We start from the raw sequence: 22,900 nt of genomic DNA on the forward strand, positions 1-22,900 counted from the left end.
CCGTCCGTCCCAATCACCCAAACATTCCCTCCGTCCCTGTTGAGTCTCTCGAGTTATATCCCTGGTATTCGTATCCCCGGCAGATTCCCCACTGCGCGTACACATCACAGCCACTTCACCGTATCCTCGTAACCTCAACGCCGGGCTTATAGTCAAGTAGGATGGTGTCGCATCATGTTTTTGGTCGAGTTTACTCCTCGTCACCAATCTGTTTTGCGAATCCATGTTAGTAAGCTAAGAAGAATAGTTCTGAGTACGGGATGACTTGCCTTGGGGGCGAGGTAGAAGCGCAGGTGGCTGGAACCTGCAATCGTGTACTCAACCAAGAGTGGCACTTCGTTGGAGAGGCAGATCTTGACCTGGTTCGAAAGACCGACCGCCTTGCAGAAGTTGACAAGGTACTTGAGGGAGAAGGTGAGAGAGACGGGCTCCGTCAGCTCAATGGCGACGTTGTTATCAGGCTTGTCGAGGTCGGTGTGGGTGCGCAGCATGACAGAGCCGTTACCAATGTCACCGCTGCATGCAAACTTGACACCGTCCTTGGAAGCCTCGATGACGACTGTTGAATTCTGTCAGCGGTGTAGTGGTAACCCTTCGAGTCTGTACCAACCTGATTCTGACATGGCCATCAGATCCGTGCAGATGCGTCGAAACTCGTTCGAGGGCATCGCAATAGTAGCGGCATACTCGGTGTCGGGGATACCCAGGTGCTCTTGGTCAATGTCCATGAGCTTGAGGTCGTACTCGCTGATGCGGTCATTCTCTGGGTTCTCAAAGGACAGGTTGAGCACGTCGGGTCCATCTTCAGCCTTGAGGGTCAACTGGTCCTCGTTCTGGGCGGCGCGCAGCACCTTGGTCAGCGAGGTGAGGTTGACACCCAGCGAGATGTTGCGATCGCAGCGGTAGGGAGAGAAGGCCTCGGCCTTGAGCATCATGGAGACGAGGGCAACGTGCGAGTTGTCCATGGCCTGGAGGGCGATGCCAGTGTCATTGCAGTCGAAGTTGCAGTCCTGGACGAGGTCCTTGATCGAGTCCACCACCTTTTTCAGGACCTGAGCCTGGTCGAGTCGTGCTTCCAACATGTCTGTAGCCGTGATCTTGTTAGCCTGTGCTGTGCTTGTGTTTGTGCTGCGATGCTGCTGCTGCTGTTGGTGACGGGTGATGATGGGTTTTGCGCGAAGCTGCCACGCAAGGGGCGGGGCAACCGTGGGTTGCTGGGGAACAACTGACTGAGAGGATAGAGTGGTGATCAGATTAAGAGGATGAGAATGGAGGCGAGAGAGTCAATGGACTGATGTGAGGAAATTGGCGACAGGGACGGAGTTGTCTAGAGGAGGAGAAAAATTAGAGATTGTTGATGCCGTGAATCAAAGGGTGGAAAATGGGAATGGATCTAAGATTGGATTGTAGGCAGGCAGGCAGCTTACCGAGTACCTACCTGCCTTGCCTCTAATTTAGCACAGTGTCTGCGGTAGCCACTTAACGCGAAGGACGCGGGCGCGGGTAGGAGCTAGCACGGCGACGCGTCAAGACGCGGGGCATTACACGTGCCAACCTATCACATCAACCTCTTGACTCTCATTTGTAGAGGATGAAATGGCTAGGTTCTTATTCAATTAGACCTATCAAGGCCTTGTTCTTCTGTTATCAACCTAGGACGATCCTCTATCATACATCCAAGTATGTGACAGCTAGGTAGTTAATAATCATTATCTTTAGAATGCAATCAATCGATCCTTGACGCAAAGAAACAACCTGGGCACAAAGAGTGTCATGTACAGGTATATGTGCCGTCAACTTCGTGCAACGGTTCTGGTACTCGTTGTCCCAGGACTCCCGTCTGACGAGGCAATTGCAACGGCCAAGCAGCCCAGTTCAAAAGCAAAAAAACATGTCCAATCCTAATCCCTTGCGCCGTTGCTTAACCTTAACCCTTCTATGAAAAAGCGCCGCCCACAAAGAACTGACCATGTCGTCGTGACGCTGCCTTGATGCTGGACGTTTCTATCGGTCTGTGTCTGTCTGTTTGTTTGTTCCGGTTTGATGTATACGTGAGTGAAAAACGAGTGTAGAAAAGCGTGTGTCCGTCCATGCCGGGCCAGGTGATGGTGATGAGTGAATGGCGGGAAGCGATGACAAAAAACTGGCGGCGAAAATGATCGTAACGTTGTGATGGTCGACAATATGAAAGAGATTCGTCCTACATCGATACGATCCTTCCTGCTGGTGCGCTGGCACGAGTTCGTGGTCGTAGATTAATGACTGTCTCCAGCTCGCGGAGCATTCCCTTGGTTGCGTCGATGTGCTGTCGTGCGATGGCTTTCTGTTCCCTCTCCTCTCGGACCTTGAGAATTCTCTCCTCCCTCGTAAGCATGCTTCGTGGTCGCGGACGGGCGACCGCCTCGAATACTTCAAGCTTCTCGTGATCTGCAGACCCGGCATAATCTGAATTTGGAGGAGATTCGCCTGTAAGGGCCTTGAGCGCTTCAGCCGTTCCGCCACCTTCATCCACAGTTGTGAGTCCGCTCAGAGAGCTTGCAGGCGACAGCAGGGTACTCATGGAGGAGAGCCTCTTTTCGTTCCTATCGATACCGAGTGCTAGAGCTGCTCTACCTTCCTCCCATGCCGCCATCAAGTCTTTTAGGTCCATGCCAATTGACTCGAATTGCGCCATGAGATCCGGTCCGAGCTCCGAAATGTCATTAGAATCGTTGAGTGTGCGATCCGACTCTTCTCGGAGTAGTTGAAGTTTCGCTTGTAAGCCCCTGATTCCGCTCGAGAGTGAGTTGAGTTTTCGTAGTTGAGCTCGCCAACGTTCTCGTCCAGGGGTTAGAGCATGTTTTGGCGTTGGTGGCGAAGTGAAAGCTAGATAACGTGTGTAAGCTAGAGAATCAAGTGTGAGACATTGAACCAAAAACTCACTTTGTTCTTCGCCCAAAAGATTCTGCAGCCTAGCAGATGCAGAACTAGTCGAGGCATTGAGGTTGAGAAGGGATTCAACAGCTGTTGTCCAACGAAGCAAGTCATTGGCATCACCGCTGGCATCAAGTGCCAGCAAAGCGCAGAGAAATAGCTTGCGGACGATGAAGAAACGAGCAGACAGGATCTTGAGGGTTCTCAGCGACTCGGGGTCGTCAAACTCTTCTTCGTTGAATCCACGGCGTGCATCTGACATGTCGAAATCGGTTATGTCGTATATGTCGTAGTACTTCTCCAAGTCTGTCTGTTCCGCGAAGCCGTTGACTACAGTGCAGACTTGGTTATATGCGTCAAGCACCTCAGCTAACGATTCCTTAGCCGCCTTGCGCAACCGAACACATTTGCGTGTCTGCGCGCGATCCTCGATGCGGCTAATGGGAGGCAAGGGAGCGCTTCTGTTAAATAGTTAGCAAAGTGCATACCAACGAGACTATAAATAGACTGACAGTCGATATCCTCTGGAGACTAATTCAACCTCCTGTATAAGTGAGAGCGCAGCTCCGGATGCGGTATCGAAAGCGTGCGAGTGCTCGATGAACGCCGTGATCTCCAAAAGTGATTGCGACCGCCGATAACGCAACCACTGCCTCCTCATGTACACTTGCCCTAGTAACATCGCAGCAGCGCATAGGATGAGCAAGAAAATGAGCCTCTTTCTCGTAACGCCACTTTCCACCACCCAGCTCATTATAACTGCAATAGCAAGAGCCGCAAGAATTGATGCTAGGATGCCTTCGGTCGATAACAGTGATTTGGCTTCGTCGTGGGGTGGTCCGTTAGGGCCATTGGCGGTGAGCTGGTGCTGTCCCAACCCTGAGTGACCGCTCAACAACTGCGAGGCAATAATGGTATATCGAAATTGCTCGAGAAATTTGGCGTTATCCGCTCTATCGATACTCGCTGCTACGGCGGCCTATGCAGTGGACATTATGAGCGTTGTCGAGGGATAATTTGAGGCCACATTGACATACCGAGTAGTTCCTCCGCATGGACCGCATCACCGAGGGCTTCGGAACATCTAGTTGAAGAGGGTTGGGTACTTTATTACGGAATCTTGGTTTCACCAAGGGTCGCCCAGTGGGAGCGAAGGGAGATGGACTGGAGGGTGGTGAAGGGCTGGATCGACCGGCGGAGGATTCTGGTTCTGGGGTTGTCGCGCCAGGCGCCCAGTCCGACTGAGGCTCATCTCCCCCATCTTGTAAAAAGTCAGCCATCGAGGCGAAGAGGTTGCTGGACGAGGCTGAGGAGGGAGCTCACCTCTGAGGTAGTCGGCGAACGGGGTCTCCTCATACACCACGGGCTCCATCTAACTGCTGTGTGACGTAGTCGGGGGCGATACGGGATGACGCAAAGCCATCGAGCGTGTGACGGTGAAAGCGCAAGCGCGGGCAGTCTGTATGGTTAGTGTCGTGTTGTCGTGGTGGTTTCGTTGTTCAAGTGCAATGTTCAGGAGAAGCGACACAAGGTGATAGACGACAGTGCAGTGGAGGACAAGGACAGGACAGGCCAGGCTGGTGGTTGAGGGTCCCGATTGGGGAAGCTCCACGGCTACCGTACGGTCCGCGCGCTTCAGCGGTCAACCCGGTATCGACAAGGATGGCGGATAACTAGACGACCGACGGAGAGATGCTAGAGACCGGTGATGCACAGAAGCGAAGTATCAATGTCAGGGCCAGCGAGCGGGAGCATGGACCGTTGAGCTCTTTGGTCCCGGGTCAAATTTCGGGGCCGAGATTGATGGGTACCATTCGTCAACGCATGGAACGTAGACGCAGGGAGACGCAGGGACATGGAATCGACTGCACGCGGGAGAAATAACACGACGTATCAGCGCACAGCAAGGGGCTTCTGGGGCCTCCTAGCCGCATGGATTTGGCTGTCAAGTTCGGCCAGCCTGCTTGTGGTGGCGGAGTCTTCAGGGGTTTGCCTTTTGGGGCGGGAACATGCGCGAGCTGCGCTAAAGGGGTGGAGTGCATTCCAGAGGAGCTGAGCTCGGAGGATGGGATAGTATTAATCCGAAGTCCCTTGCGTTGCTTCCTTCCTTCTTCCGCCAGCAGCTCGGATGCCCCGAAGCCGGCGCCTTACCTAAGCCCGAGACTCCGGGGTAAAGCCAGACTAATCGGCTCTTCCCTGGTTGGCTAGTCCAGATTTTGAGAAACTTCAGATGCTACCCCGAATAGTACATCCCACCTCTCGAGCCTCCCACGCCTCCTCGCCCGTGCTTCCACGGCCCCGACCTTGAGCCGCCTCCCTGACCGCAATGAGGGCGGATGCCTGTGACAAGGTCCATCACGCGAGCTCGCCTTATGCCCCTACGATGTGCCGTTGCGTGCTGTCGTTCGGGCATACACCCTACCTCTCCGAGCTCGCCAGACGCCGTCTGGATCACCAATTCCGTCCTCAACCGAGCCATTGAGCGATTCCACCATGCTCATCCGATTCCATGCAGGCGTCTCAGCTCCTGCCCGGGCCCGATCGAGAGCCGGCGACGTATGGGCAAACGCCACATGACCGCCATCCTCCCTGAATCTCGCGCCTCGCCTTTACCTTGGACGATCGATCTGCCCTACAACCTCGGGGAATGGACCTGGGAAGCTCCTAATGCTCCAGCAGACCGCCACAAGAAAAAGCCGAGCCGCTTCGAGAGGCTCATCAGATGGCTCGAAGGGCCCACGCAGGAAGACGCTTCGATACCTGCTCCGACACCTACGACCCCAGCGGGGACGATACCGGCAGAGACCATATCAAACGCCCAGGAAGTGCTGGTTGAGTTTAGAGATGCTCTCGCCGGCCTCAAAGGGAGACAGAGCAGAGCGAGTCTCAGTAAGGCGTGCGAACCCTACACGAACCGACTTCTTGAATTGATTCGGTTGAGAGCGATCTCCCTCGACGACATGACATCGGCGTTGGATCCATTTGACTCGCGCATTAGGGAAAAAGTGTCGACCCAAGTCCTCGACTGTATCCACGCATGGTACCTGGAAAAGGTCGTCAACGCCATATATACCAGTCGAACCGTACCGTCACATGATGCATTCGGCAAGGAGTTCTGGCACCAATTCTTTGACGTGGTGATCGCGTTGACACCGCAGCGACCGACGTTCCGTCTTTTCCAAATACTTGTGATCAAGGGCGTACAAGACATATCTTTCAGGACGGTTCCAGAGTACTATCAACGCCTATTCCTGGCGCATATCATGCATCAGGCGTCTCTCCGTGTACATAAACCATGCCGAGCCGCAGAACAACATGCAGCGCTTTTCACGGAAATCAAGTTTTTTAGGAAGGGAGGCCTTGTGGAGTTCTGCGACAAACTCATCGAATCCTGCATGGCGATCCCAGGCGACGACGAGTTCCGCAAGGGAATTTCCTATCACCTGCTCCAGACCTTGGCGTATATCATTCCCCTCAGCAAGTCGACTTTTGGTCGATTTGCCAGTCGCATCAACAGGACAACCCCGTGGAAAAAATCCGAGGCCTTCATCCTCGTCAGAGCCCGCCTGCTCTCCAAGGCGCGTAACCGAATCAAGGTGGCAACATATTACCACCGATCCTTGAACCTGAGCGACGGTCAACACTGGACTTGGCTGATCAAGGCTGCCCTCGGCGAAAGCTCGAAACAAAGACAACTCCAGAACCTGCGAACCCTGACTCACTCCTGCAAGATCGTTGGCAGCCTGGACGCGCTTCTCACGACAGCAGCTCGGATGCCAAACGGCGGGTCGCTCCTCCGAGATATGTTGATTGCGAGCCGAGATCCTCATGTCGCTCTCGCTGCGTGGGCGACGTACAACGACGGGCGGGAAACAAAGGCCAAGTGGGGCTGGTACATCTGGCTTCCCTACATTAGGGCCATGATGGAGGACCCTGAGATCAACGTTGCCCTCATCTGGGACGCTATCGACCTTTTGCCGTTCAAGTCCATCCAGACTCTGGCCCCGGAGTACCATTGGGAAGGCATCGGAGACAGGATGACGTTACTGGAGAGGATGGCTGACTGGTACATGTTGAGGACCGACGTCACTCCTCGCCAACAGCTTAGATTCGTCGAGAGATGCATCGCACACGGCCAGGTCGCAGGAGGACCCATGTCGAAGCGCCTCCTGGCCAACCTGGCCAAGCTCGTCATCAGGGATCTAGAGGAGGGCAGCCTGGGCCGCACCGCTCGGTTGAGGTACCTGATCGAGGTGGCAGAACATCACCTGGGTCCAGAGGAAGCGGCAAAGATCAGACATCAGCTGGAAGGATGGAGATGGATCGTTGTCAACCAAGACTTTGGCAACAAGCCCAAGACCAGGTTTAACCTGGAAGAGGAGATGGACGAGCTGGGTGTGGAGATGGATCAATACCAGACCCGCCAGCGACTTCTGGATGAGGAGGAGGAGGAGGAGGAGGATGAGGAGGAACTGATGTCTGAATATGAATATGACGATGACTATGAGTATGAGAGGTATTGAGGAGTCGGCGGGAGCTGAAAAGACGATTCGATGAGCAATGTACACTTAACCAAAAAGCATTACAAGGCATGGCGTGTAAAGAGGGGGGCGTTTGGAACATAACCAAGGCAAAAGCGATGGGCGTTGGGACCAACGATGATATATGCCCTGGTTTCACCTGAGGAGTCGACTCCCTCGGAGGGCATTTGTATGTACAACAATGTAAAAAAACACCATGTATCAAGTATACCAGTTCCAAGTTGTTGTCAAGTGAAGCAAATTCTCAGTCAAGATCAGTCACCAAGGCACAATTGAACCAGAATTGAACAACCAAAGTATTCATTTGAACGTGTCAAGTCACACCATCATTACAACAAATCTAGCTACATGTCGGGCCCAATAAATACAACGACTCATAAGGTGAGAAGCACAGGGCATGGCGAAGACAAAAAAGCAGGGCTCGAGAGTAAAAAAAGAGAAACGGAAAGCCGGCCGTTAAGAAGGAAAAAATAATAAAAATAATACAAGTGAAGAGATAAGAAGAGAAAAAAAGAAAACAGGTGTCGAGCAACATTAGACTGAGATCGTGAGAGCCTTTTTCCCTCCGAGATCGTTAACAAAATGTGTAATAGAAATCCAAAAGACAAAGAAAACGTCGTTCGTGAGATATGCGTTATACCTGAACGATCGGACCCAAAAAACACCGCCCATATCCTTTTTCCGGTGGTATCGTTCCCAAATCCTTCCTAAATCCCTCCTTCTAGATATTCCGCCTCAGCGGGCTGCGGTACCATGCTCTCTGTCGTGACGCTGATGTGGCTTCGCGCGCCAGCAGAGGCATTGCCGCCGTCGCTCGAGGCGGGATAGATGCTCTTGGAGCGAGCAATAAGCACTTGAGCGGGACAGACGACGATCTCTTCGTCGCCCCGTCCATTGTCGTCTCCCTTCTTGACGACAAGTGGGAAGAGAACAACTCGGATAATGGCTCCTTGAGCCTCGAGATCCTCGTTAGACATGCTACTGCTGCCGCTGCGCTCGTTCATCATGGATGCGTTGAACGAAACAGTGGCAGCAAGCTCGCCGTCGGCGTCGTACTCGGGACGCAGAGGCGGTAGCATCATGTATTCAGCTTTCTGCGTACGCATCTCGATCGAGAGACCAACGGCCTCTCTCATGACGCGTCGTAGCTGAGATTGAATTTGATCCTCCAGGTTTGACGGTGGGGGGAGGATCTTGCAAAGCGTCTGGAAGATGGCCTGGACAACGGCCTCTGTATCCAGATCGCGTTGACGTTTGAAGCTGTCACGCTTAGACAGCAATGTAAGGGTGACGGCTCGCCATCGGCGAACCGCCTCGGGAGGGCCGACCTCGGTCAGCAGCTTCTCAAGCGACTTGAGCTTCTGTCTCTGTTCTCGGTCCATGCCAAACAGGTAGCGGGTAAAGATGAACTCCCACACCATGTGCATGGTCATGGACATGAAGATGTCACGTCGCTTGACTCGGTCCCGAAGGTAAATGTCGACATCGGAGCCGTCCAGGACAGCATTGTCGAGGCGGTCAATTATCTTCTCGTCATTGATCTCGCTTGTCAGGCGGCAAGCTCGCATGTCGGAGAACTTGGAAAATCGGAGCACCCATTGCTGGACATGGGAGCATAGTTGTTGGCAACGATGATCAAAGTGATCTTCGTCGCGGATGTTAAGGAAGGCGTCGTCAGCAGCCTTGGTTTCGAGAATCTGACGCTGCAGATCACGGATCTTTTCTTTGGCGGAATTGAGTTTGGCACGCAATGCGGCAATCTCTGCGTCCTTGGCTTCTAGGGTTTGATCGGTCGATTTTCGGGCGCGTCGAACCTCGGAGAGCTCGCGTGTGACGTTCGCGTTTCGGGCCTCGAGATCGGCGACACGGCCCGTCTCCTTGTTTGCCAGCTCTGCATTTGCACTGGTGAGGCCAATATTCACCTCGGTCAGGCGAGAGACTTCGTTTTGGAGGTACTGCAGAGTCTGCTTGAGACTGTCGATCTCGCCGTCGCGGTCAGCCAAGGTGTTGGCGGCCCGCTGGCTGATGCTCGTCTCGGCCATGGCGCGGGCATCAGTGAGCATTCGGTTCTCAGCCAGCAGCTGCTCTACCTTATTCTCAAGCTCAAGCACCTGCATACTCTGTCGGCGTCGCATGCTGTGGGGCCGGGTGGGTGATCGGGGTGAACCGATGCGGCCCTCGCCGTAGCCATCCTGTGAGAACATGTCAGTGAGGCTAACAATTGGTTCTGAGTATACCTACGTAGACGTCGGCCATGTCCTTGGCACGGGCTCGACCCTCATTTGCGACGGGCGTGGAACTGGCGGGCGTGGTGTTGTTTTGTTGGCGAAGAGAACGAAGATCACCGCTCATTCGCCTGTCGACCCGACGGAGCGGCGGTGTGGAGGTGCGGATGCCTGGGCTTTCAGGCCGGAACTTTAGTGGCTCCGGCGTCCGGCGACGGGAGAGGCTGGTGTTGGAAACGGCTCGTCGCCCTGAGCCCTCGAGCATGCCCGGCGTTGATTGGCGGGATAAAGGGGCGTTATCTGATACGCTGCGCTGGCCCGCCACTGAGGCTGAAGAGGCTGGTGCTACCCCTGGTGCTGGTGCTGGTGCTGGTGCTGGTGTTGGCGTGGAGAGTCCTCGTAGTGCCGCTAATCCAGCTCCCGCTGTCACTGCCGCTGCCGCGGCGCCCACGGGAGTGAGAGCGCCATACTGCTTTCGCTCTCTCTTTTCGGGTTCTGGTGTCGGTCCCGGCGTGGACGGCTCTCTTAGTACTGGCGTACCCCGTGGCGAACGTCTAAGTTTCCGTTCGCTTCTTGGCTCTGGTGTCCGAAGCACCGCACGTTCGGGCTCACCCGTGTGAACTCCACTGTCGCGATGCGCCTCTTGACTGAGCCGTCTGCTTCTTCTCTGAGTAGGAGTTTCTTGTCCGAGGCCACTGTCACGCTGCGCTTCTTCGCTCAGCCGTTTGCTTCGGCTTTGAAAGCTCGCCGCGTCACTAACAAGTCCACTGTCGCGCTTGGCGTCAGGTGTCTTCCAGTTGGACTTGGATGGCTCGGCCTCTGACTCGGGAACTTCCTTGACCGGAGCCAAAAGTCTGGAGGGGGATCGGCGTAGGTCGCTGACCTCTGATCCCATGTCCCCCATTGGTGTCGGTGGCTGGCTGTCCTCTCGTAGCAAACCACTCATGGGTTCCCCAACGTCCGGTCCAAGGCGTAGGAGGCCTTGGGGGGAAGAAGTTCGTGCAAGTGCCAGATCTCCTCGGCCGAGAATCGGGCTTTCAATCATGTCCAATGTGTCCATGTGTGTGCCTTGTCGTGGTGTGTCCTTCCATCCTCTTTCCGGTTCGGGTGTCTTGCTCTTGGCTGGAGTTGAGCGCTTGAGTTTGTCCTCGTCCCTATCCGTGTGCTTGTCCTTGCTTGCCTTGATGGGTGTAGAGCTCTCCTTTGACGACTCCGCGTCCTTGCTTTTATGCGAGGGCTTCTTGTCCTTCACCTTGCTCTTGTCCTTGGAATCATGGCCAGCATCCCGTACGTTTTCCTCCATCTCCTTGTCTTTGACGCTGCGGGATGCTTCACCCTGGCGATCACCACGCCTTTTGACTTCTTTGGCTTCCTTCTCCTTCTTGGTATCCATCATGATGATATCGTTGCCTTTGTCTCGGTGTTCGCGCGTCAACAAATCATCACCTTTCTCATCATCCAGTTGTCTGCTCTCATCCTTGTTCTTTCCCTTGCTCCTCCTCTTGTCAGCTTTCTCCAGAAGTGCGATGCCTCCCAGCGCAGCAGCGGCTGCCACTGAGATGTCAGCGACAGTTGATTCGGTCTCATTAGCTGCCCGTTGGGATGTGGTCTTGTCTGTTGCCTTGGGGGTCTTGGGTGGCTTGCCCATTGAACGGGCCTCGCCAGAGGGTGGGTCCTTGGTAAGCTGGGGAGAGACTATGTTTTCGGCGCCCTTGGAACCGACATGGTCTTCGTGAGGACCCAGAAAGTCGAGATCGGCAGTTGCCTTGTTCTTGTCCTTTCTCTCCTCTTGCTGGGCCAATTCTTGATGGAAGACCGCTACATCATCCTGAGAAGACGGAAGGGTATCTGCCGAGGGCTCAACAGGCGCCCTCGACTTGACCATAGCAGTCAGGTTGCGTGGTTGATGTTTCTCGATACTTGAACCAAGCTCCCAAAGGGTATCGTCGATGCCCCTGAGTTTGGAACCTGAATGGTCCCCGAGCAGAATTAATCGGTCAGCTATTGGTGACTCGGGTTCTGGGGTCGCCTCTGGTGTGGGTTGCGGGAGTCCGAATGGCAAAACACTGCTGGGCACTCTGTTGGCCCTCCTTTTCTTCTTTGAATCAAGAGCTCGCCCTGCCTCGGCTGCCGAATAAGGACTGAGCGAGAGCTCTCTTGATATGGGAACAACAGCTCCAGATTCACTGCTCTCAGCCTTTCGACTTGGGGGTCGCTCTTCCGCAGAAGCCACGGGCGTAAGTGGCAAAAGCGAGCCTAGAGGTTGTTCAGAGAAAGGGGGGAGAATGGATTGTCTCGGAGGTGACTCGACGAGGTTAACAGAAGGGGCTCGAGGAACTGGCTCCTCAGTCGAAGCTTTGGCACTGTCTTCACCAAGAATTGGCTTGGTTGCAGTAGCCGAAGCCAAACCTCGTGGTGCATCAGACATGGGCTGTTCAGTCTCAGCGCGGGAGCTTGTCTGCAACGTCTCAGCCCGGGTCATGTCTTTCGCCCTGACATCATCTGCAACTGGAGGTACAGGTTCCGAAGAAGCGCTGGGTGTCCCTTCAAGTCTCGACTCGGAGAGTACAGTCTTTGTCTTCTTGCTTTTCTTTGTCGTCTTCTTTGGTGTAGCCTTGTCATCAGCTGCCTGCTCCGCTGGTGTGTCCGCCAATGTTCGCGGCCCAGTCATATCAGCAATGTGACTGAGATGGTCTGCATCGGGCTTCTTCTCTGTTGGCTGGTCGATTTCCGGTGCCGACATTTCAATATCAACGGCTGATGCTTGGGTCTTGTCGCTGGGGTCACCGCGCTTTTCTTGATCATCTTGAGTCACCGATGCGACTACCGTAGACATGTCGTCGATAAATGTCTTGGCAGATGATGTTGGGACAGAGGAGAACTCTGGAGAGGGCATGAGCACTGCCGTGGGCTCAGCACGAGCCTCGCCGACTTCAGCAGGAGTCTGGGTGCCTGAACCCTGCTGAGACTTCTTCCCCTTCTTCAGCTTCTTCTTAGAGCCCTCAGGTTTCACGAGAACATCATCGCTGGGCTGAATGAGTTCTTCAGCAGGGGCTCCGACCGGAGCCAATGAACGGACATCCGCTTCGTTCTTTGCGGCTGATGTATCAGCCTCTTGAGGGCGTGGTGGCTTTTCCTCAACAGGTGCAGGCTGTGCATCTTGCTGTTCAGAGATTGTGGCTTCATCCACAGCGGCAGCTTGCTCTGCAAGCTCCTTTTCGCGAGCTAGTTTCTGGGCCTTTTTCTTTTGCTTCTTTGACATCTTGGTAGATGTTTCGTTTTCAGGCTGCTCTGTCGCTAAAGCAGCGGTCGAGGCTTGTTCACCCTCCAAGGTGGCATCTTTGGAAGCAGTGCTCGGGGAAGCGTCGGCTTGACTCTGCCTGTCTTTAGTACTGCTGTCTGCTTCGCGGGCGTTTTCATCAGTAGTGGTCGCGATGGGATCTTGGGCGATGGCGGGCTCCGCGGCGGAGACCTGCTCACTAGGTACGGCCTCAACAAGGCTGCCATCTAGCGGTTGGGGACCAGTAGGAGGGGATTGAGTAACAGGAACTTCTGGCTGCTTCTTGTCGGCAGTGACGTCTCCAACAGATGCGCCTTCAGGAACAGGCTCTTCAATAGGAGCAGCATGAGGTGCAAGAGCATCGATCGGGGCAGAGATAGAAGCATCAATGTCCATCGCAGCACTCTCATCAAAAACAACGGTCTGTGGTGCTGATTCGGGCCCTGTTGTCGATAGTTGTTCATTGACTTCTTTTGGCAGGTCCATGCGGAGATCTGAGGCTTCAGTAGGCTTTTCGGTTGGTGCCTCAAGTTCTTGAGTCTGGGTAACATTTCGCTCAGTGAGTTCTGTAGACTTGGTCGCATCAGCAGTCAGAGCAGGTGACTCGGTTTGCTCGTGCGCAGCCTGGGTCAGGTCTTCAGCTAGAGGCTGAGCCGTGTTGTCAAGTGCCTCAGTTGTTGGCCCAGGAAGGATTGTCGACTTTGTTGCTTGAATGTCAACTACTTTGCCCTTCTTTTTCTTCTTCTTGTCTTTCTTCGATAGAGCAGGGCCAGCAGTATCTTGAGCGACCTCCGCGCTCTCGGGCTCGACTGGACGTTCGACTGGAAGCTCGGCCAATCCTTCAATGGGAGGGTCGACTGAAGGCTGGGCTGGCGCTTCAACTGAGCGGTCGAAAGGAGGTTCTAGTGAGGGCTCTTGCAGTTTCACCTCATCTCCTTTGTTGATCTCTTGTCCCAAATGGTTGTCAGCTCGGATGTTGTCAGGATACTCTGCAATTTCTTCTACCTTCAGATGGGCGGGGGCAGCTGATCCTGGCTCTTTGAGTTGTTCGTCGACTTGGTCGAGTGAAGGCCCAGCAACGGAAAGCTGCCCCTCAACCACATCGGTAGGCTCGAGAGAGGCAGGAGGCTCTGAGGCTGAGGACTTGGCCGCCTTCTTCTTTTTCTTCTTGTCCTTTCTAGAAGGGGTGGTGGCATCAGTGCCTTGCTCCTTGTCTCCGGGCTCTTGTTGGGCAGGCTCGGGCTGGGTAAGGTCCAGATCGGCTAGAGTATCGCGACTAGAGGGGCTCGTTTCCTCGAGAATGGTAGCGGGGGGGTTCGGCTGCAACTCCGACTTTTCGACGGCGGTTGTCTGCTGGGGCCGTAATGACTCCCTTGACTCAGACTCCATCTGGGTTGTTGGTACATCCCGAGTCATTGAATCACCAGGCCCTTGCATGGTCGAGGCAGGTTCGCCTTCGAGGTCGTGTTGGGGCTCCCGAAAGCCCTCCGAGGATTGAGCTAGGACCTCGGTTTCGGCTAGGTTGACTGGCTCAAGAATTAGATCTTGGGGGAAGCCCTCATCGAACTTCTCGGTTTGTACTGGCTCGTCAGCTGTTTGTGAAGGCTTTTCCGATGGTCCAGGTGACTGGCTGAGATCGAGGCGGGCGGTGGCCATGTCTGCCTTGTCCTCCAGCGCAGTTGGAACAGTAGGAGCTTGAGCCTCCTGTTCCAGGTCAAGTCCTGCAGACTGTGCTGTCTCGCCACTAGGCCCAGAGCTTTCTGTTGCGTCTAGAGTAGACTTCTTGTTCTTTTTCTTCTTGCTCCTCTTCGATGATGGTTCGTTTTGCTGATCCGACTCAATCGAAGCTTCGGTCTGGGCTCGGTGCACATCAACAGAATCCTGGACTTGACTGGATTCTGGTTGCAGGATATCCGCGGCAATAGCCTCACTAACTGCTTCAGTCTGTGCCCTCGATGCCTCCTCAGTTTGGGTGGATGGTTCGGAGCTTGTAGCCTGGGTCACTGATTCAGCTGTCAGGGGCTCAGTCGGCGATTTCGGGGATGGCTCCTGTTCTGGCGGTGCCTGAGTTGTTGCCTGTGTCGTTGACTCAGTCACGGGAATAGCTTTAGGGACAAGTTCCAGGGGGTCCTCGTTCTGAATTTGGGTAGAGGGCTGGGTCTCTTTGTCGGCCTCCTCCTGACGTGTTGGCTCGGCTTCTTGTAAAGAATCACTGCCCACAGTTGGCACCGTCTCAGCTTCTTGAGTCGCGTCCTTGAAGGACCCAGCTTGGGTGGGCTCAGGTGCCAAAGTATCGGACGTCGTGGGTTGAGATTCTGCGAGTTTAGCGGCGAGATCTTTGGCCGCCTTCTTCCTCCTTTTCTTTTCCTTCTTGGAAAGACCAGCCATGTCATCGGTTTCTTGTGGTTGAGCTGGCCGTTCGATTGCACGCTCGACTGCAGGCGCCACTTCCACCTCAGGAATGACAGGCTCTAGGGCACTCGAGGCTCTTGTTGCGTCTTCAGTTGGCGCGAGAGTTGAGGGGGTCGTTTCCACTTCATCACGAAGGTTGTGGTCAAGCACATGGGGAGCTGAGTTGTCTTGTGCGTCCAACATCGCTGGTTGGGCTTCATCTCCGGCTCGTCGGTCAGCATCCAAGAGCGGGGCAGGAGTCTCAGGAGCAGCATCAGTGAAGTCAGGAGGATGGGTAGAGGGTGTGTCTTGGATAGGCCCGGTGGCTGGCTCGGGAGCAGTTTCAACAGAAGGGGAGTCGGCCGAGGCTTCAGGCTTTGAGCCAGTCTCGGTTGCAGATTTGACAGGCTCAACAACGTTGTCGAGTTCCCTAATAGGCTCAGGACTCATCTCAGGGGAGACTTGCTGGGGCTCAGCGGGAGCCTGGGCCAAGTCAGTGGCAGGGATGACTCCAGTGACGGCTTTGTTTTGTTCTTGAGTGGTGATTTCCGGCTTCATTGGCGGCTGCGTAGGCTCGCTGGCAGGCTCCGCGACAGGCTCTAGAGAGGGCTCGATGGGCTCGGTGATTGGCGTGGGTTCGGCCGTTGGCTCAGAATCTTGACTAGTTTCCTTTCCCTTTCCCTTCTTCTTCTTCTTGTTCTTCTTAGGAGTGGAAGGCGCTGGATCCTCGCCCCGGACCTCTTGGACTTCCTCGGCCACATCTTGCTGAGAAGCTTCAGGCACGGGTGTCAACTCAGGTTCGACCTCGGGAAGTTGAACGGGTTGTGGTGCCTCTTCAGGCTTGTCGTTATCAGTGGTCACTGCTGGTTCGAACGGTTGAGCTTGATCGGACGGTTCGCCCTTGTCGAGTGTTGCCGACTGCGCAATAGGCTCAGTCGTGGCGACGCCTTCGGGAAATGTGGCGGCATATATTTGCTCACTCGTTTGAGCCGTCTCTGCCGACGTGGTAGGCTCAGCAGAAGGGCCATCGTCGGTCAGGTTAGCTTGCTTTCCCTCGCCAGAGACAGCCACTTCCTCAGTCACAGGGGTAGGGTCTGGCAGTTGAACATGTTGGGCTGAACCAGCCCCCTCCTTCGAGGAACCCGGCCCGGTGGCTTCGGTCGGAAGAGCAGTGGACTCCAGGGCTTCCCGAGGAGTTGCTAGGTCTTCTTCAGCACTCAGGGCGGGCTCCTTGCCTTTCTTCTGTTTCTTCTTCTTGGCTTTCGTAGACAGAGTAAGGCTTTGGTCGGGTTCTTCCTCAGTGCTCCTTGGTTGTTCTTGAACCTCGACAGGTTCCGAGCCAGGTTCAGGCACCTGCTGGGTCGGTTCCTGTGGTTCTTGGGCAGACTTGGAGGCGCCACTTTCAGCCACAGGGGCATCAATAGGTTGAGAAGTTCCTTCAGGTTGAGGGGCCTCATCGATCTGGACTTTCTGCGACTCTGATTCAAGTCCAACCTCAGGCTTTGTGACCACCGGGTCGGCCTTGGTGGCAGCCGTATGAGTTCCAGAAGGCTCAGTTGTCTCGGTTTCCGATGAAGCGGGAACAGCAGTAGCAGATTCGGTTGCCGGTGTCGCCTCAGCCTCGAGCTGCACAGATTCAGGCTGATGTTCAGAAGTGGGATGAGGCTCGCTGGTTTCAATGGCTATGGGTTCAGAGATGGGAGCGGTTTGGACGAGGCTCTCAGTGTCTTCTGAAAGTTCAATCTCTGTACCCTTTCCCTTCTTCTTCTTTTTCTTGTTCCTTTTCTTCTCCTTCTTTGTCAAGCCCTCATTGGCATCATCACCCTCCTTGTCTAGTTGAGCTTGGGCTTCAGGGAGAGCTTCATTTGCCGGCGATGTCTCAACCTCGGGAGCAGAAGTTGCTTCACGGGCACCTGAAGATTCGGGTTCGAACAGGGTCTCCTGGGTTGGTTCTGAATGCTGCTCCACCGTAGGCTCAGCCGTTTCAGTCGGCGTTGATGTTGAGAGAAGAGCTTCCTCGATGGCCTTCGGCGTCGAGGGACGAGGCACGACAGAAGAAGCTGCAGGTTCCACTACATGGTCAGTAGTTTCGGACTTCTCCTCAAGAGGTTCAGGAGTGGACTGAGTGACTTCAGGTACTGGCTCGGCAGAGTCGGGAGTAGCATTGACGTCGTCTGAGGTTAGCTCGGGGACAGTTGAAGCTGGTATGGCAGACTCTGTTTCATCTCCCTGCTTGGTCTGCTCGCCTCTGGAGACGGAAGTGTCATCCTCAGTGACGTGTTCTATGACGGGCTCCGTTGTTGACTTGGGGGCCACTTCAGGAACAGGCGGTGTGGACTCCAGAGCAACAGCGGCGACGGGTTCAACTACAGGCTCAGAAGCCTCAACTGGAACTGGCTGTGGGTCGACAGCCTCGGCAGGTTCAACGTCCTTTGAAGAATCTGCTTCTTGCGGGGGCTCAGTGGGTTTGTCCTCGCTCTTTGCTTTCTTCTTCTTTTTCTTGTCCTTCTTTGAGAGAGCGGGTGCGGAGTCCTCGACTGTCTTTTCAAGAGCTTCCAACTCAGGCCTAGCAACAGGCTTCTGCTCCGTCTCGACAGTTGATTCAGAAGGTTGCACAGCATCCCTCGCTTCATCAAATGTCGGCGTTGGTGTCGGCAAAGTAGGCGGCTCAGAGGTTGGTTCATGCGCAATTTCCTGCTCAGCTGTGACTTTAGTATCGACCTGCGACTCCGTCTGATCCTGTTTCTTTCCAGACTCAATCTCCGACTCAGGAACAATGGTCTCCTGTTCGGAAGTTGTCTGCTGGTCGGACTCAGGCTTTGAGATCAAGACGTCGGCTTCAAGTTCGGGCTCGGCAGTGGTTGGCTCAACCGCAGATTGAGCACCGGGGTTGACGAGAGGTTGAGTCTCAGTTTCGCGCTTCGATTCAGCTTCAGTGTCAGGCTCAACTATAGGTACAGTCTCCTCAACATCGGGGAGTGTTTCATTCTCAATCTTGGGGCCAGAGTCATTGTCTGGCTCGGCGGACGTATCTGCCGTAGGCTCATTTTCAGCCTCGGGTTTCGACTCAGGTTCGATACCAGTTCCAACCACAGGTTCCGTTGGTTCCTCAGGGGATGCCTCGGTCTCCTTGGGTGTCTCCGGTTCGGCTGAGGACTCCGAGGCAGCTAATGCTTTGGCCTTTTGCTTTTGCTTCTTCTTCTGCTTCTTGGACAGGCCAGCATCTCCCTCATTGTCTTCCAGTTTCTCAGTTTCCAGTCCCGGCTCCGGCTCCAGCTTTGCCTCGGGCTCGACATGGGCTCCAAGATCACCAGCATTGCTCTTGTCCTCCTCCCGCGTTTCGTTCTCGGAGGGCCCAAGGCTCCTAGCCTCATCAACGGCGGCGTCGGCGGCGTGCTGCTTTTCCGGTTCCGGTTCCGGTTCCGTTGGACGATTGGTCTGGGGGTCCTGTAGGATTTCAAAATGGTTGTCTTTAGCCTTGTTCTTTTCGTCCGTTTGGGATTGCTTCAGACTGGACCCACCCCGCTCGTCTTCAGGACCAGCTGCTGGTTCTTCACTTGGAACAGATTGTTCTCCGGACTCGGTGGAATCCGGTACATTGGTATCGTCGGCTGGCGTCGCAGGCTCGCCTTCAGGAGCGGCTTCTGCGCTGGGAGTTTCGGTCTTCTCGGGCTCCGCTGGGGTGTCCTCGCGAGGATCCGGGAGTGTCTCGGCCGGGGGATCGGTGGCCTCAGGTTCGGGTACAGGTTCGGGGTTTTCAGATGGAGTGGCAAGGCCAGAGTCAGGCTCTGTGGTTTCTTCAAGCGCAGCCTTTTTCTTCTCTGCCTTCTTCTTCTTCTTCTTCTCCTTCTTGGACAGCTTTGCTGGAGAGGCGGCTTCGGGCTCCTCAGTGGTTGGGACGGGTTCTTCGACGGGAGGCTGATCGGCAGCAGGGGCATCCGGCACTTCGGTGGCCTGAACGTCCGTTGGTGGTTCCTGGACAGAGGGAGTTTCTACGGGGTTTTCGACATCAGCTGGCTGTGTCTGCTCATCGTTTTGTGGGACAACCTCGGAGACGACGTCGATCTCCTCTGGTTCCAGGAGCGGCGCAGCCTCGTCGGTAGGGAAAAGTGCCTCTACAGGCTCGCCGCCACCGTGCTCCAAGCTGTCAGATGCTTCCAGAGATGCTTCTGGCAGGACAGCATCCTTTGGCTCTTCCGATGTGACATCTCGAGGGGTTGGTTCTTCAGTGGTGGCAGCGTTTTCTTGAGCAGCGGGCTCGGGAGTCTCCTGAGGCAAAGAGTCGGCTTCGGATTGCTTCTCAGAATCATCTGAAGAAGCATTCTTCTTCTTTTTCTTCTTCTTCTTGCTCTTCTTCTCAGCGGGAGCTTCAGCTTCGTCCACCGCAGTGTCCTTGGTGGGTTCAGCCTGTGCATCGACAGATTCAGTCTGTGTAGGCTCTTCAGCCGGCGCGGCTTGCGCAGACGCCTCGAGTTGCTCGGCTTCAGCAGATGGCGTGGGAGTTTCCTCTACAGGGAGGCTTGATGTAGGTTCCTCAACAGGGCTGGATTCTTCCTTGCTTCCAGTCGATTCCTCAAGCTGCTCAGTCTCCGGCACTAGAGGCTCTTGTCCAATAGAAGATGGCTCAGTGCTGTCTTGGGGAGTATCTTGAGCCGCGTCGGTCTCGGCGAAACTGACCGACTTCTTCCTTTTCTTGTTCTTCTTGGACTTTTTCCCGCTCACCGATTCAGCCACGTCATCTTCGGCGGGGGCATCTTGCGGCTCTGAGGCAGATGGGACGTTATCGACATCGCCTTCAACACCCTCGGGCTTGTCTGGGGCGGGTACTTCTGCGGGTGCCTCTGCGAGTGCCTGTGCGGGTGCCTCTGCGGGTGCCTCTGCGGGTGCCTCTACGGGTGCATCAGGCTGAACAACTTCAGTCGTTTCGGCGATGTCCTTGGGCGCATCTTCGGTCGATGTCTCTTCTGGGTGTTCCTTGGTGACCTCAGGCTCCTTGTTGGCTTGGCTTTCGTCAACTGGGGCGTTGACGTCTTGGGTTTCTTTGGTCTCAGATGGGGCAACACCCTCAGCCTCTGTAGGCTCCTGGGCGACAGGTTCGGCAATGGCAGCTTCAGCGGCGGCTGTCTCCGCGAGTTCCTTGGCGGCCTGTTCTTCGGCTTCACGAGCTGCTCGGGCCTCTGCCCGCTTGGTAACATTTTCCTCGAGGGCAATGAGGCGTTGCTGGTCCTTCTTCAAGAGACGGCCTTTCCTTCGCGCCCTCTTTTCCCTCAGGGCTGCCATCTCCTCAGCGTCACGAGCTTCTTCGGCTTCTTCAGCTTCACGAGCAGCCTTGTCTGCGGCTTCCTTGGCTTCCTTGGCTGCTTCGGCTTCCTTAGCTGCCTCAGCTTCCTTGATCGCTGGCTCTTCCTCTGAGGCTGGTTGAGGCTGAGGTTCATCGACAGATGGCTTATCACTGAGATTGAGAGGTGCGTCCGTTGGTTGCTCTGGGGTTGGCTCCTCCACTTGCTTGTCTCCAGAAGTCTCCTCGGCAACTTCAGGTTGAGGTGACTTTTCCTCAGCCAGAGTTTCCTTGGGGGTGTCGGATGTGCTTTCCTCTGTTGGCTGCAGAGTAGGTGTCTCAACAGTTGCGGCAACGTTCGTTTCAACTGAAGGCTCGGTAAGTCCTAGAATGGCCTCATCCACCTTAGGTTCATCCTTGCTCTCGCTCTGATTTCGAGCGGTCACATCCTCCACTTCACGCTTGACTTCCTCCTCAGTCTTGAGCTCACTTTCAGCGGTTTCGTTCTTAACCTCCTCCTGGTTGGCCGGGGTATCATCTTGGGTAGCCTCTTCCTTCGTGCTGAGCTTGGCTTGTTCCTCCTGGGTCTTGACCTCATCTCCGACAGGGTCGCTCTTAACCTCCTCCTCTTGATTAGCCTTGGTTTCTTCCAAAACGGTCTCGTTCTTCTTCTCCTCCTCCGGGTTGACCGTGGCGTCGCCCTGAGTAGCTTCGGCCTTGACTTCCTCCTCCAGTGCCTCATCCTGGCTACCCTGGTTCTTCTTCTTCTTCTTGTTCTTCTTGGCCTTCTTCTTCGAAACAGGGCTCTCAGGTTCGATTGTCTCAGGGGCGTCAGTTGATCTTGTAGCCTCGTCAGTCGCTTGTGGTTCGGCAACCACTGTTGTTTGGCCTTGGATATCTTCGCCGGTCGTCGTGGGTTCTTCCACAGGTGTCTTGGTGGTTGGTTCCTCGCTGGTCTCGACAGGCTCAGCCTCAAGGGGCTTCACTGTGTCGTCCTGGTCTGGCTTGATGGCCTCGTTATCTGTTGTGGTAGAAGGCTCATTCTCGGCGATCTTGACAGGCTCCTCTTGAGGGGCAGGTGTCGGTTCATCCTGAGCAGGAATATCGCGGCTCACGTCTTCGGTGGCGGGAGTAGTGTCATCGACTTGAGAGGGCTCCGGGCCAATTGAAGTTGCTTGAGACTCCTCAACAGGTGCATCTCCCTGGGAGAAGAGTGGCTCTGAGATATGAGACTCTAGCGTGGTGGGGGCCGCGTCGTCAACAGGGGCGTTCAGATCAGAGTCTGCTGGAGGAGTGTCGGGCTTGACTTCACCGGTTTGTGCCTTCTCAGGAACCGTTTCTGCCTTCTCGCCCACGTTTACGGCTGCAACAGCGATCTCAGGCTCGGTCACATCAATAGCCTTCTCCTCTTGAGATCGAGCGGTTTCCGCAATCACAGGTTTCCGTTCATCATCAACCGTCTTGTCAACCTGATCGGCGTCAAGCTCTATCGATTGGGACTCATTCTTCACCTGAGCGGGAGATCCCCACATCTTTCTCCAAGCGGATCCAACAGCGGCGAATCCTCTTGTGGCAGGAGAGACGCCCAAGGTGGAGGGGAATAATCGGTTCTGGGATTGTTCTTGCGTAGGCTTCTTCGGAGCGTGGAGGCCCATGCTTGACGGCAAGTAGGCGGGTTCATCGACATCCTTGGACTTGGGCGCCTCGGTAGGGTTTGGCAAGTCCTCGGGCTCGGCCAGCTGACGATCATTATCCGCAGTTGGCTCAGCTGTAGAGGAAGACACGTTCTCCTCTGGTTTCTTTTCGGTTTCACCCTCCAAGGAAGTCTCAAGCTGGGGAGCTTCGGTCGTTTCTGTTGGTTCGACTTCCTTGACGGGGGGCTCGGTACTTGCGGGTTCAGCTGTATCAGCTGGAGCAGGCGAGTCACGGGGCAAGTCCTTGACTATGTCAGCCTCTGCAGGCTGCTTAGTCTGGTCTTCCGAGACTGAAAGAGGCTGCTCGAGCGTAGAAGAAGCTTCCTGGGTGGCAGAAGGAGCTGTTTCTTCGGATTTAGCGCCCTTCTTCTTCTTGTTCTTCTTCTTCTTCGACTTGGATGTTGTCTCTTCAGGAGTTGCCTCAGTGGAGGGTTCAGGCGCTGCCTCAGAAGTAGCAGCAGGGGTCTCCGGCTTAGACTCGACAGTTTCAACAGTCTCCACGGGAACATCTGGCTGTGCCCAAGCATCAAAAGCATCCACATCCGGAGTTGGCTCGGCAAGGGGCTCTTGTGCCGTCT

General features: G+C 55.1%; 3 protein-coding genes across 3 annotated transcripts; 1 reads left to right on the forward strand and 2 right to left on the reverse strand.

Moving 5' to 3' along the window:
- Positions 1 to 200: 200 nt before the first annotated feature.
- On the reverse strand, positions 201 to 1,082 carry NECHADRAFT_74702 (uncharacterized protein; the record flags this gene model as incomplete). The annotated part of the gene is made up of 2 exons (XM_003054165.1): positions 201 to 559; positions 611 to 1,082. The coding sequence occupies 2 exons, from the start codon at positions 1,080 to 1,082 to the stop codon at positions 201 to 203; spliced, it is 831 nt and encodes a 276-aa protein (XP_003054211.1).
- A 1,118-nt stretch (positions 1,083 to 2,200) lies between these two features.
- NECHADRAFT_90033 (uncharacterized protein) lies at positions 2,201 to 4,285 on the reverse strand (the record flags this gene model as incomplete). Its single annotated transcript, XM_003054166.1, has 5 exons — positions 2,201 to 2,865; positions 2,923 to 3,374; positions 3,426 to 3,892; positions 3,951 to 4,123; positions 4,156 to 4,285. The coding sequence occupies 5 exons, from the start codon at positions 4,283 to 4,285 to the stop codon at positions 2,201 to 2,203; spliced, it is 1,887 nt and encodes a 628-aa protein (XP_003054212.1).
- Positions 4,286 to 6,308: 2,023 nt separating this feature from the next.
- On the forward strand, positions 6,309 to 7,436 carry NECHADRAFT_74704 (uncharacterized protein; the record flags this gene model as incomplete). Its single annotated transcript, XM_003053452.1, has 1 exon — positions 6,309 to 7,436. The coding sequence occupies one exon, from the start codon at positions 6,309 to 6,311 to the stop codon at positions 7,434 to 7,436; it is 1,128 nt and encodes a 375-aa protein (XP_003053498.1).
- Positions 7,437 to 22,900: the final 15,464 nt, after the last annotated feature.

Source organism: Fusarium vanettenii (genome assembly GCF_000151355.1).
Source record: "Fusarium vanettenii 77-13-4 chromosome 1 genomic scaffold NECHAsca_1_chr1_3_0, whole genome shotgun sequence".
In the NCBI taxonomy this organism is placed as follows: Eukaryota; Fungi; Ascomycota; class Sordariomycetes; order Hypocreales; family Nectriaceae; genus Fusarium; species Fusarium vanettenii.